We start from the raw sequence: 13,252 nt of genomic DNA on the forward strand, positions 1-13,252 counted from the left end.
GACGTAAAATTACAAGTTAAAAAAAAAAAATCTGAAGAAAATTTAAAAAATCTAGTACGGCGAATTTATAAAGCTAAATCTCAGCTATCGAATAATACTAAAAATTTTATCTTTCGTAGAAACTTGAAGACAGTACGTGATATATTTAAAAACGGCCAAAAAAAAAAAAAAATGCATGGTAAGCATAAACTTTAAACAATATCCTTTAAAAGAGACCCAATTAAATTTCAGAAACAATATTCCAATAAATTACGACCCCCTTTGAAAACCCATTTCGTCCTTACTGACTAGAGAACCAAGTTGCTATCAATTAAAAACTCTGAGATAGCTAATCCCTTAAAAGTACTCAACTACCGCTTGTTTACTTGGAACAAGGAGCTCTGTCAATTTTAAATTTGCAAGGTTCTGAAATTTAAATTCAATTAGAAATGGAAAAATCCTCTTAAAGGTACTTCATACGAGGAAGCCCTCTGATGTACGCACAGCGGACGTGTTCTCGATCACAATGGGTGAACTGGTGCTATAACATATACATGTGCTATAACATTCCCACTTACGCCCAAGTGTGGAGCAAACCAATTGTTACAGAAATTATTGTACTTAATGGAAGCATAGAATTGTAACCTCCAACGCTCTCTAAGCTTTTAAAATATAGGCGGGTCTTACTTATCCTTTCCTCGGGCAATGTTCTCTTGCCCAAGTTGGTTTTTGTCCTCACCCGGTCTTGGTTCATTGGGGATAAATGGGTGTTTTCCCCCAGTTAGCAGGTAGTAAAATAAGCAACCGATCCCAAAAACATCAATAGATGAGGTGCAGCGTTTTCTGGCCTGCATCTCCGGAGCGATCCATCCCAATGTTCCGATAACCGTGGTACAGGAAAATCAGGAATCTTCTTCGATCTTCTTTGAAAGACCTGAAAAAGATAACACTATTAGAAGTAGGTAGAACATTGTTTAACTTCTAGCTAGTTTATATAGACATAAAAAATTAACAAAGATTAATCTATGAGCGGGTACAAGACAGAAAGTTTGATAAACAAAAAAAACATAATTGGCCAATTTCAGCTGATATTTTTTATTGAAAGCCTATTTCTCTAAAATCTTTCCTGACAGTTTCTAGTGACTTTTTTGGATACATATCTAAATCAGAACAACAATAATGCATTTTATCAGCATTGGATCTTTAAAAGATGCATTTTTATTTGTTTTAAGCAAGTAATTGCATTACACTACTTGCTTTACATTCTTATTTGTTTTATATTTTATTTGTTTTACAAGTATTTTTTCTATATTTTATTTGTTTTACAAGTATTTGTTCGCACTTGTAGCTGATCCGCGAATGGTAACTATGACTTAAATTTGAGAAAGAGCCTGAAACCCCCTAGAAAATAGCGTCGAATCCAGCGAACCCCAATATTCAGCTCACCCCTCCTATAAATCAAGCCTGAAGCTACGGATATCCTTCCCATTTTTGGCTACATCATTTGAAATGGAATGTCTCACAAATCAACCGCTTTTAAAATCTTTGTTTGACGATTTTTTTTAACATTAGGCAGTAGATGTAGCTATAGATGAGTAATAAAAACACAATAGAAAGTTCGTCAAACAAAACGACAAAATTGGCGAATTTGAGCTGATATTTTTTATTGAAAGCCAGATTGTCTAAAATCTTCTCAGACAGTTTCTAATGACATGTTTGGTAAACATGTAAATAAGAACAACATTAATGCATTTTACCAGCATTGGATCTTTAACCTATAAAAAAAAAAAAAAATTTAATTGTTTTCAACAAATTTTCGTCGGATGGAAAAGGCTACTTGCTAAAACAGAAGCAAGCCGATAATAATCCACGTAAAAAAAAACATTTTTCATTGGACAACCTGAAGGCAGCCACCAAAGCAAAATTTTATATCATCGATAAAGCCTGGCTGGCAATCCTGTATCACCAGCCTAATATTTCTGTATTAAGAAAAGAAAAGTACAGACATTAAGCTCGTTTTGCAGAACATAGATAACTTGATGTCAAATATTATGATGGTAAAAGTTAAATTTAGGGTAAATTATGTTAGTTTAGATTAAATTTGATTATAAATATTAGAAATGGGTTTAAAACCTCAGCTAACCTAACTTAGGTTCACGAATTTTGGACAGTCACGGTAACATATAGTTAGTTTCCATTCTTCGTGCGTTGACTGTTCTTTTTCTATTAGCTTTTTTTCTATGTTATTTTTCTGTTCACTTTTTCCCTCCTCTGTTTTTTGTATCCGTCCACCTCACTCCTCTCTTTATTTCTTCGCCATAGGTCAGAAGTTTACTTCAACTTTGTTAAAGGATAAAATATTAATTAGCTCAAAAACATATTCAAAATCCGTTAAGCAGGTTTGGGTTCCATCCCCCTTTATTTAGTGTTGATGGACTGTCTTAAGGAACACAGAAAAGGCAATGGGAGAAGACGGAATCAAACGAGGAGGTAAAACTTCCTAGACTTAGATTATGTTCATGATTTAAGCATTCTAAATAAAAGTTTGACCAAATGAATAAACTTTTAGAGGTTTTGCGAGTTCAGGGTGCTAGAACAGGTTTGAAAATTAATGATAAGAAGAATAAGTCACTAAGGCTAGGAATAAGTGAAGATGAAAAGGTGACGCTGAGAAACGAAAAGATTAAACAGATGGAGAGCTTCACTTACCTTGGTAGTATTATAAGTTAAGACTGTGGGAGCAGTGAAGATGTTAAAAGTAGAACAGCCAAGGTTCAGGGTGTTTTTTTCACACTTGGAAAAGAGTTTGGAAGAATAGGAAGATGTCTGCAAACCAAGACTAGAATATTGGAAGCTACACTGATGACTATGGGCAAATACGGTTCTGAAGAATGGGCGCTCCGAAAAACGGATGAAGATTTGCTAGATGTTTTCCAGAGAAATTGCCTGTTCTTGGTACTCGAATGACGACCGTATTTCAAATAGTAGGATGCACAAAAAGTGTGGTTCAGTCTTACTTTCTAAGGCTAAAATGAGAAAAAGGTCGAGGTGGCTAGGGCACATTCTACATATGCAGAATGACAAATTGCCGAAGATTGTTCTTTTTTGCAAACCGTCTAGAGCTAAAGAGAAAGCAGGCCGACAGCAGTTAGGGTGGAAGGATTCCATAAAGAAAAACTTGAAGGAAATGGAGACTTCGCGGGAGGGTGTAAAGAGGGAGGCTTCGAATAGATTGGGATAGAGGAGGAGCTTGCGTAGCTGTGTTGACCTCAGGTGGCTTGGTGCTCTGGCGAGTTGATAGTAGTAGTATAAAAGGCAACTATCACTTCCGAATCTTAAAGAGGAGACCTAAATTTTCAATTTCCAGTTGAATGAGCCCCCTTCTGTTTCCACAACCACCCCCTCTATACTAAGTAAGTGGATAAAAAATAGTACACGGAAGACACATTGCTCTTTCCTCCATAAGCGACCACTCTGATAGTCCTTATAGAACACTTCTAGCTTTTTATCCCCTTTCCGCAATTTAGATACTGACCACACTCATGTCTTCTGACTAACAATTATAAAAACAAGGTATCCTATACAGCAGTCTTTTATGGCTATGATATGATTTTATTACGTGAGTAAACCAATACATAGTATTTCACAGAGTAAATAAAAATACATAAGAGAACTACTAAAATACAAAAATTAACTAAAAAGAAAACTACTAAAGGAAACTACTAAAATACATATGAAAAATACACACTAATACCAACTACAGTACATATCATGAGTCCAACGACTGGTCGGGGCCTCCTGCTATGTACATAACAAGGCAATAATGATCAGGCAATGTTTAAGCGCTTTATATCTCTAATATAATCCATGAAGATTGTTCCAACACTCTTGTTGTTAACTACTAAATTTAAGTTAAATTGAAATGGGACATCTAATTCGCTAAGCCAGATTGGCATTTCAAAACGATTGTGACAAAAACAGGGTCAGAAGGATGGGCGACCCTTCTTGAAATACCTCATGATAGCCAATTCAATAGCTCTATATTGTAAAGGTAACACGCCCGCTAATGCTGTACTTACCTCAGTCGGTGCTGAACGAAAAAATTTAGAAGTCATTATTAGAGGAACACGCTGAGCTGAATTAAGGAATCGTTGAACATTTTTCTTTCTGAGGTGTCCAAACTAAAAACTACGTAATAATTTCTGTTCATTTTAAGTTCTAATGTTGCTTCTTACTTTCAGTTGAAAAAACTAGTTTTTTTTAATTTAATTTCTGATCGTTTTTTAAATAATGCTTGGAAATCCGGCGCCCCCTTCATAGAAATGTCCCTTACCCCAAAGAAACATCCTCCACGGAAAGATTCTCCCGAGTAACCCCCTCCTCCAGCCCCCCCCCCCCCCACCAGAAAAAAAATTCTTCCTGAAAATGTCTGTATACTTCCCAAAAACCAAAACAATATGTAAGCAATGGGCAAAGTTCATAACTTGCAGCCTTTCCCCAGGGAACTGCGGGGGATTAATTCATCGAAAAAGACATATTTATTAGATTTTCGACTATGCTGAACATAATGGCTATCTCAAAATTTTAATCAGGTGACTTTGGGAAAAAAATGAGCGTGGGAGGGGGCCTAGTTGCCCTCCATTTTTTTTTGTCACTTAAAAAGGGCACTAGAACTTTTAATTTCCATTCCAATGAGCCCTCCTACAATTTTCTAGGACCACTGGGTCAAAACGATCACCCCTGGGAAAAAGAAAAAAAAAACAAACAAATAAACACGCACCCGTGATCTTTCTTCTGGCAAAAAATGCAAAATTCCGCATTTTTGTAGATAGGAGCTTGAAACCTCTACAGTAGGGTTCTCTGATACACTGAATATGATGGTGTGATTTTCATTAAGTTTCTGTAAGTTTTAGGGGGTCTTTCCCCCTTTTCTCGAAAAGCAGCAAACTTTTCTCAGGCGCGTAACTTTCGATAGATAAGATTAAATTTGATGAAACTTATATATTTGAAATAAGAATTAAAATATGATTCTTTTGATGTATCTATTGGTATCAAAATTCCGTTTTTTAGAGTTTCGGCTACCATTGAGCCGGGTCGCTCCTTACTTACAGTTCGTTACCACGAACTGTTGGAAATGAAACATGTGAACTAGAAAACTCTTGCCCATATGGAGGTATTCGTTCACGTTTTCTGTGGCTAGTAAATATTGACGATCTCTTACGTATTCAAATTGATGATAATTGTACTATTCAAGCATATGCCGAAGTATAAGTAGGATCGAAAAATTGCAAAAAATGTCTTTACTAATTTCGAATCATGGGCTAATTGAAATAAACTTACTGTTGATCAATCTAAAACGGAGGCTATTCTATTTATGAATAAAAATAAGATACCTAATGTAAATATTTTCTTTGGAGGAATCAAACATTTCATGGTAGCGAACTGTAAGTAAGGAGCGACCCGGCTCAAAAGTAATCGAAACTTTAAGAAATGGAATTTTGATACCATTAGATACATCAAAAGAATCAGATTTTTATGCTGATTTCAAATATAGAATTTTCATCAAGTCTAGTGTTACCCGTCAAAAGTTAAGAGCCTGAGCATATTTGCCTTATTTTCGAACAAGGGGAGAATCACCCCTTAAAAGTTATAGAATCTTAATGAAGATCACGCCATCAGATTCAGCATATAAGATAACCCTAGTGTAGATGTTTCAAGCTCCTGTTTGCAAAAATGTGGAATTTTTTTTTTCTTCCCAGGGGAAGAAATTGTATAGAATTGATTGTATAGATATAGTAGTTCTAGAATATTGCGAGAGGGCTCACTCAAACGGAAATCAAAATTTCTAGTGCCCTTTTTAAGTGACAAAAAAAATTGGAGGGCAACTAGGTTCCCTCTGACGCTCATTTTTTTCTCAAAGTCACCGGATTAAAATTTTTAGGCCCTTTTGTTTAACGTAGTCGAAAAATCTAATAACTATGTCTTTAGGTGTAAAATTACCCCCCCCCACAGTCCCCGGATAAGGGCTGCAAGTTATATACTTTGCCCATTGTGTACATTTAGTATTTGTTGTTAGGAAGTATACAGCCATTTTTTTGGTGGGGGGGGGGGTTGTGCTTTGGGTGGATTTCTAAGGGAGAATCTTCCTGGGGGAGGGAATATCCTAGTGGAAATGTTAGACTGGGGGTTTTGACAGAATTAATATACGAAATTCTTTTAATTGTCTTACATTCTCTTTGGCAATTTTTTTATATGCAGGAGATGTTCTAGGGGAATTATCCAGTGGCTTTTTTCCGCGCGTTTTGTTTTCTGGAAAATAATTTCCACGGAAGGGGGCATTTCTGGATTGATCGAGAAACTGATTAGAGACTAAAGTCTTATTCCACGGAAAAAGGCTAAGAAGAATTTTTCACTTTGAATCGTCCACAAGCAATATTAAAGATAGTGGGGGGGATTCTCAATGAGGAAGAAACTGTCTGGAGGGACTTTGAGGGGGGAGATTGCTCTTACACTGGAGGAAATTTTCAAGGAGAAGGTTTCCGTGAGGGGGAGGGTTCTATTTCATAGAGGGTGAACCAGATTTACCGGTATCATTGGAAAAACGAACAGAAATTATGCCATGCATCAAGGGATGCATCCTCTTCAATACTTTGCTCTTTATGCTAAAGTTTGACTGTTTACTAAAATTGAAACACAGGGTCTATTTAAAATGGGAAGCTTTTTTAAAAGTGCTAACAGCTTTAGTGTAAAGCAAGGTATTGAGGAGCAGGCGACCCTTCGTATCCGGAATAAATCTGCCAAAATAAATATGCAAATTGTGTTTTAATTTTTAATGCACGGTGAGCCAAATTCGAACCTGCATTTGTTGAAAAATGTTCAAAAATAAAATAAAATTTTTTTTTTTAATTGAAAGTAAGGAGCGACATTAAAACTTGAAAGAAACAGAAATTATTCCGTATATGAAAGGTACTGTCCCCTCCTGAACGCCTCGCTCTTTAGTCTAAAGTTTGTCTCTTTCTCACAACTCTACTTTTTAAAAAAAAAAAGAACTTCAGTGCAAAGAGCGGGGTATTGAGGAGGGGACAACCCCTTTCATATACGGAATAATTTCTGTTTGTTTTAAGTTTTTATGTCGGTCCTTACTTTCAGTTAAAAACATTTGTTTGTTTTAATTAAAATTAAATTCAGGATAAAGTTAAATATCACGGGGTTGTTCTCGATAGAAAGCAAGCTAAAGTTTAATGGGGTACATTATTAATTCAAAAAATCAATTAGCCTACACATTTTAAAAATGCTCAGTCACTGAGCCGAGCATTAACGCCTGGACGCCGAGATAAGAGTTTCCGATAGAGTTAGTACTGCTAAGAGATATTCGGCTAAATTATTATACGCTGCAAAGACAACATGGGGTCTGAAACTATATGCTCTTCGTAAGTTATATATATTAGTTGTAGAAACTACCATTTTATATTATTTTTCTTTTTAGTTTGGACACCTCAGAAAGAAAAATGTTCAACGATTCCTTAATTCAGCTCAGCGTGTTCCTCTAATAATGACTTCTAAATTTTTTCGTTCAGCACCGACTGAGGTAAGTACAGCATTAGCGGGCGTGTTACCTTTACAATATAGAGCTATTGAATTGGCTATCATGAGGTATTTCAAGAAGGGTCGCCCATCCTTCTGACCCTGTTTTTGTCACAATCGTTTTGAAATGCCAATCTGGCTTAGCGATGTCCCATTTCAATTTAACTTAAATTTAGTAGTTAACAACAAGAGTGTTGGAACAATCTTCATGGATTATATTAGAGATATAAAGCGCTTAAACATTGCCTGATCATTATTGCCTTGTTATGTACATAGCAGGAGGCCCCGACCAGTCGTTGGACTCATGATATGTACTGTAGTTGGTATTAGTGTGTATTTTTCATATGTATTTTAGCAGTTTCCTTTAGTAGTTTTTTTCTCTTTTTAGTTAATTTTTGTATTTTAGTAGTTCTCTTATGTATTTTTATTTACTCTGTGAAATACTATGTATTGGTTTACTCACGTAATAAAATCATATCATAGCCATAAAAGACTGCTGTATAGAATACCTTGTTTTTATAATTGTTAGTCAGAAGACATGAGTGTGGTCAGTATCTAAATTGCGGAAAGGGGATAAAAAGCTAGAAGTGTTCTATAAGGACTATCAGAGTGGTCGCTTATGGAGGAAAGAGCAATGTGTCTTCCGTGTATTATTTTTTATCCACTTACTAAGTATAGAGGGGGTGGTTGTGGAAACAGAAGGGGGCTCATTCAACTGGAAATTGAAAATTTAGGTCTCCTCTTTAAGATTCGGAAGTGATAGTTGCCTTTTATACTACTACTATCAACTCGCCAGAGCACCAAGCCACCTGAGGTCAACACAGCTACGCAAGCTCCTCCTCTATCCCAATCTATTCGAAGCCTCCCTCTTTACACCCTCTTTACACCCTCCCGCGAAGTCTCCATTTCCTTCAAGTTTTTCTTTATGGAATCCTTCCACCCTAACTGCTGTCGGCCTGCTTTCTCTTTAGCTCTAGACGGTTTGCAAAAAAGAACAATCTTCGGTAATTTGTCATTCTTCATATGTAGAATGTGCCCTAGCCACCTCGACCTTTTTCTCATTTTAGCCCTAGAAAGCAAGACTGAACCACACTTTTTGTGCATCCTACTATTTGAAATACGGTCGTCAGGCGAGTACCAAGAACAGGCAATTTCTCTGGAAAACATCTAGCAAATCTTCATCCGTTTTTCGGAGCGCCCATTCTTCAGAACCGTATTTGCCCATAGTCATCAGTGTAGCTTCCAATATTCTAGTCTTGGTTTGCAGACATCTTCCTATTCTTCCAAACTCTTTTCCAAGTGTGAAAAAACACCCTGAACCTTGGCTATTCTACTTTTAACATCGTCACTGCTCCCACAGTCTTAACTTATAATACTACCAAGGTAAGTGAAGCTCTCCATCTGTTTAATCTTTTCGTTTCTCAACGTCACCTTTTCATCTTCACTTATTCCTAGCCTTAGTGACTTATTCTTCTTATCATTAATTTTCAAACCTATTCTAGCACCCTGAACTCGCAAAACCTCTGAAAGTTTATTCATTTGGTCAAACTTTTATTTAGAATGCTTAAATCATGAACATAATCTAAGTCCAGGAAGTTTTACCTCCTCGTTTGATTCCGTCTTCTCCCATTGCCTTTCCTGTGTTCCTTAAGACAGTCCATCAACACTAAATAAAGGGGGATGGAACACAAACCTGCTTAACGGATTTTGAATATGTTTTTGAGCTAATTAATATTTTATCCTTTAACAAAGTTGAAGTAAACTTCTGACCTATGGCGAAGAAATAAAGAGAGGAGTGAGGTGGACGGATACAAAAAACAGAGGAGGGAAAAAGTGAACAGAAAAATAACATAGAAAAAAAGCTAATAGAAAAAGAACAGTCAACGCACGGAGAATGGAAACTAACTATATGTTACCGTGACTGTCCAAAATTCGTGAACCTAAGTTAGGTTAGCTGAGGTTTTAAACCCATTTCTAATATTTATAATCAAATTTAATCTAAACTAACATAATTTGCCCTAAATTTAACTTTTACCATCATAATATTTGACATCAAGTTATCTATGTTCTGCAAAACGAGCTTAATGTCTGTACTTTTCTTTTCTTAATACAGAAATATTAGGCTGTTGATACAGGATTGCCAGCCAGGCTTTATCGATGATATAAAATTTTGCTTTGGTGGCTGCCTTCAGGTTGTCTAATGAAAAATGTTTTTTTTTACGTGGATTATTATCGGCTTGCTTCTGTTTTAGCAAGAAGCCTTTTCCATCCGACGAAAATTTGTTGAAAACAATTGCAAAATTTTTTTTTTATATAGGTTAAAGATCCAATGCTGGTAAAATGCATTAATGTTGTTCTTATTTACATGTTTACCAAACATGTCATTAGAAACTGTCTGAGAAGATTTTAGACAATCTGGCTTTCAATAAAAAATATCAGCTCAAATTCGCCAATTTTGTCGTTTTGTTTGACGAACTTTCTATTGTGTTTTTATTACTCATCTATAGCTACATCTACTGCCTAATGTTAAAAAAAATCGTCAAACAAAGATTTTAAAAGCGGTTGATTTGTGAGACATTCCATTTCAAATGATGTAGCCAAAAATGGGAAGGATATCCGTAGCTTCAGGCTTGATTTAGAGGAGGGGTGAGCTGAATATTGGGGTTCGCTGGATTCGACGCTATTTTCTAGGGGGTTTCAGGCTCTTTTTCAAATTTAAGTCATAGTTACCATTCGCGGATCAGCTACAAGTGCGAACAAATACTTGTAAAACAAATAAAATATAGAACAAATACTTGTAAAACAAATAAAATATAAAACAAATAAGAATGTAAAGCAAGTAGTGTAAAGCAATTACTTGCTTAAAACAAATAAAAATGCATCTTTTAAAGATCCAATGCTGACAAAATGCATTATTGTTGTTCTGATTTAGATATGTATCCAAAAAAGTCACTAGAAACTGTCAGGAAAGATTTTAGAGAAATAGGCTTTCAATAAAAAACATCAGCTGAAATTGGCCAATTATGTTTTTTTTGTTTATCAAACTTTCTGTCTTGTACCCGCTCATAGATTAATCTTTGTTAATTTTTTATGTCTATATAAACTAGCTAGAAGTTAGACAATGTTCTACCTACTTCTAATAGTGTTATCTTTTTCAGGTCTTTCAAAGAAGATCGAAGAAGATTCCTCATTTTCCTGTACCACGGTTATCGGAACATTGGGATGGATCGCTCCGGAGATGCAGGCCAGAAAACGCTGCACCTCATCTATTGATGTTTTTGGGATCGGTTGCTTATTTTACTACGTGCTAACTGGGGGAAAACACCCATTTACCCCCAATGAACCAAGACCGGGTGAGGACAAAAACCAACTTGGGCAAGACAACATTGCCCGAGGAAAGGATAAGTAAGACCCGCCTATATTTTAAAAGCTTAGAGAGCGTTGGAGGTTACAATTCTATGCTTCCATTAAGTACAATAATTTCTGTAACAATTGGTTTGCTCCACACTTGGGCGTAAGTGGGAATGTTATAGCACAATGATAGCACATGTATATGTTATAGCACCAGTTCACCCATTGTGATCGAGAACACGTCCGCTGTGCGTACATCAGAGGGCTTCCTCGTATGAAGTACCTTTAAGAGGATTTTTCAATTTCTAATTGAATTTAAATTTCAGAACCTTGCAAATTTAAAATTGACAGAGCTCCTTGTTCCAAGTAAACAAGCGGTAGTTGAGTACTTTTAAGGGATTAGCTATCTCAGAGTTTTTAATTGATAGCAACTTGGTTCTCTAGTCAGTAAGGACGAAATGGGTTTTCAAAGGGGGTCGTAATTTATTGGAATATTGTTTCTGAAATTTAATTGGGTCTCTTTTAAAGGATATTGTTTAAAGTTTATGCTTACCATGCATTTTTTTTTTTTTTTTGCCGTTTTTAAATATATCACGTACTGTCTTCAAGTTTCTACGAAAGATAAAATTTTTAGTATTATTCGATAGCTGAGATTTAGCTTTATAAATTCGCCGTACTAGATTTTTTAAATTTTCTTCATATTTTTTTTTTTTTTTAACATGTAATTTTACGTCTATGCTGAAGCTACTATTTCAACCGAATCGACAAGGCATTTGTCCCTTCTTGTTTTAGTTTTGTTTTTGTTTAAAGCTTTTTCCAATAGGCAATGATTAGAAGTCCTCTAAAAAAAAAAGTCCCCCCAGATCCCACCTCAAATGCCAGTGAAAGTGATACCCATCTTGGCTGATCAAGCACACTATCTCAAAGTTCAAATGATAGCTCAAATTCTGAGAATAGGAAAATGATAAGTGTGGGGGTTAATGTCACTACAACTGATGATAATGGGTTTCAAGAGGTCCTTTCTAGAAGCTCTAAAAAAAGGAAAAAAATCTCCCCAATCAAAAGCATTTCCCCTCTCCCTGCCCAAGATCCTCCCTCCAAAAACTGGCGTCCTCCTGGGACCAAGATCCTCCTGGGACCGGCATCTTTTTAGCATAATTGATAAACTTGATTACGTCACAAGTAAGGTAGCAGAGACTCCTGCTTTGGAGAAAGAGTGTTATGACGCAGTACAGAGCGAGGTTTTGAGCTGTATAAATAAAGAAAAACTCAATGATAAATCCTGGCCTCCACTGAATAACGAGTCAGAAACAGTGGGTCTTGTAGTAGATTCTCCACCACAAGATTGTGATGATCCCTTAAAGCGTGAAGCTTTTCTGAAATCGTTGGATGGAGCTGATGGTATAGTGCAGATTTCACTTTCTAGGGAATCAGGATCCCAGCAACAGAAATGGGTCATTCATACGAAAAGACAAAACGCCGAAAACTTGAAAGCCTGTTTGAATGAAAAGGTCGGTAAAACTGAGGTTCGCAAATCGAGAATTGTCGGTTTATTATCACGAGTAGACTTCCCGATCAACCCAGAGAGTGTGTGTGCTTCTAACCATGGTATCGAAGAGATACAGCGCATCGGTGTTTCGAAATCATATCGTGTATACTTCCGTTCGGTGACGGCCAAGTCTCATTATTTGCGTCATGGGATTCACATTGGCTACGAACATTTCCGGCTTACTGATTATTACCGCAAATGTGCAAAAGTTTTTACCGCAAATGTGCTACAAATGCGGGTCGCTAGAGCATATATCGTCAGGCTGCTCTAGCATGGAACGTCTCAAGTGCCTTGGTAGTGGACACTCTCATTCTAGGAACAACCCTTGCCAGAATGAACCTTGTTGCTTCCATTGTGGATCTCATGAGCATACTGGATTTAGCTTTCGCTGCAAACAGTAAACCGAAAAAGTTGCAAAGAATAAAAAATGATTAGTGCAAAGATTATATCTCTGAATCTGAATGGTTTTGGTGATAAACAACATGTATTGCAGTCTATGCTACGCGATCTGGATATTTTGTGTCTGCAAGAGCATCATCTTCTGGACCACTCTACTAGTCTTCTTTCGAGCCTGTCGCAGCAGTTTAAGTGTTTTTTATCTCCAGCTACACCTACAGGTGGACGCCCATCAGGAGGCGTTTGCATTTTTATTCGAGAGAATTTTCCAGTTTCCGTGTTTGCCATTAATCGATATTTTGTTGCTGTTTGAATCCCAGGGATTATTGTTTTTTCGTGCTATTTACCAACAAATTATCATACTATTGAGTCGGATTTTGATTTCAATTTCGC

The 13,252-nt window shown here is 36.4% G+C and overlaps 1 protein-coding gene across 1 annotated transcript in view; it reads left to right on the forward strand.

Annotated features, from left to right (window-relative positions):
• The window catches only part of LOC148949844 (uncharacterized), a 59,904-nt gene that overhangs the window by 6,318 nt on the left and 40,334 nt on the right, over positions 1-13,252 (forward strand). The window contains exons 2-3 of the mRNA XM_089091326.1: positions 7,466-7,567; positions 10,722-10,968. Of these exons, the coding sequence (XP_088947452.1) occupies positions 10,902-10,968 (67 nt within the window). The 5' untranslated portion in view covers positions 7,466-7,567; positions 10,722-10,901. The remainder of the gene's footprint in view (positions 1-7,465; positions 7,568-10,721; positions 10,969-13,252) is intronic.

The sequence above is a fragment of the Artemia sp. Qi Xiang Cuo genome, chromosome 7, assembly GCF_049724085.1.
Source record: "Artemia sp. Qi Xiang Cuo chromosome 7, ASM4972408v1, whole genome shotgun sequence".
Classification (NCBI taxonomy): Eukaryota; Metazoa; Arthropoda; class Branchiopoda; order Anostraca; family Artemiidae; genus Artemia; species Artemia sp. Qi Xiang Cuo.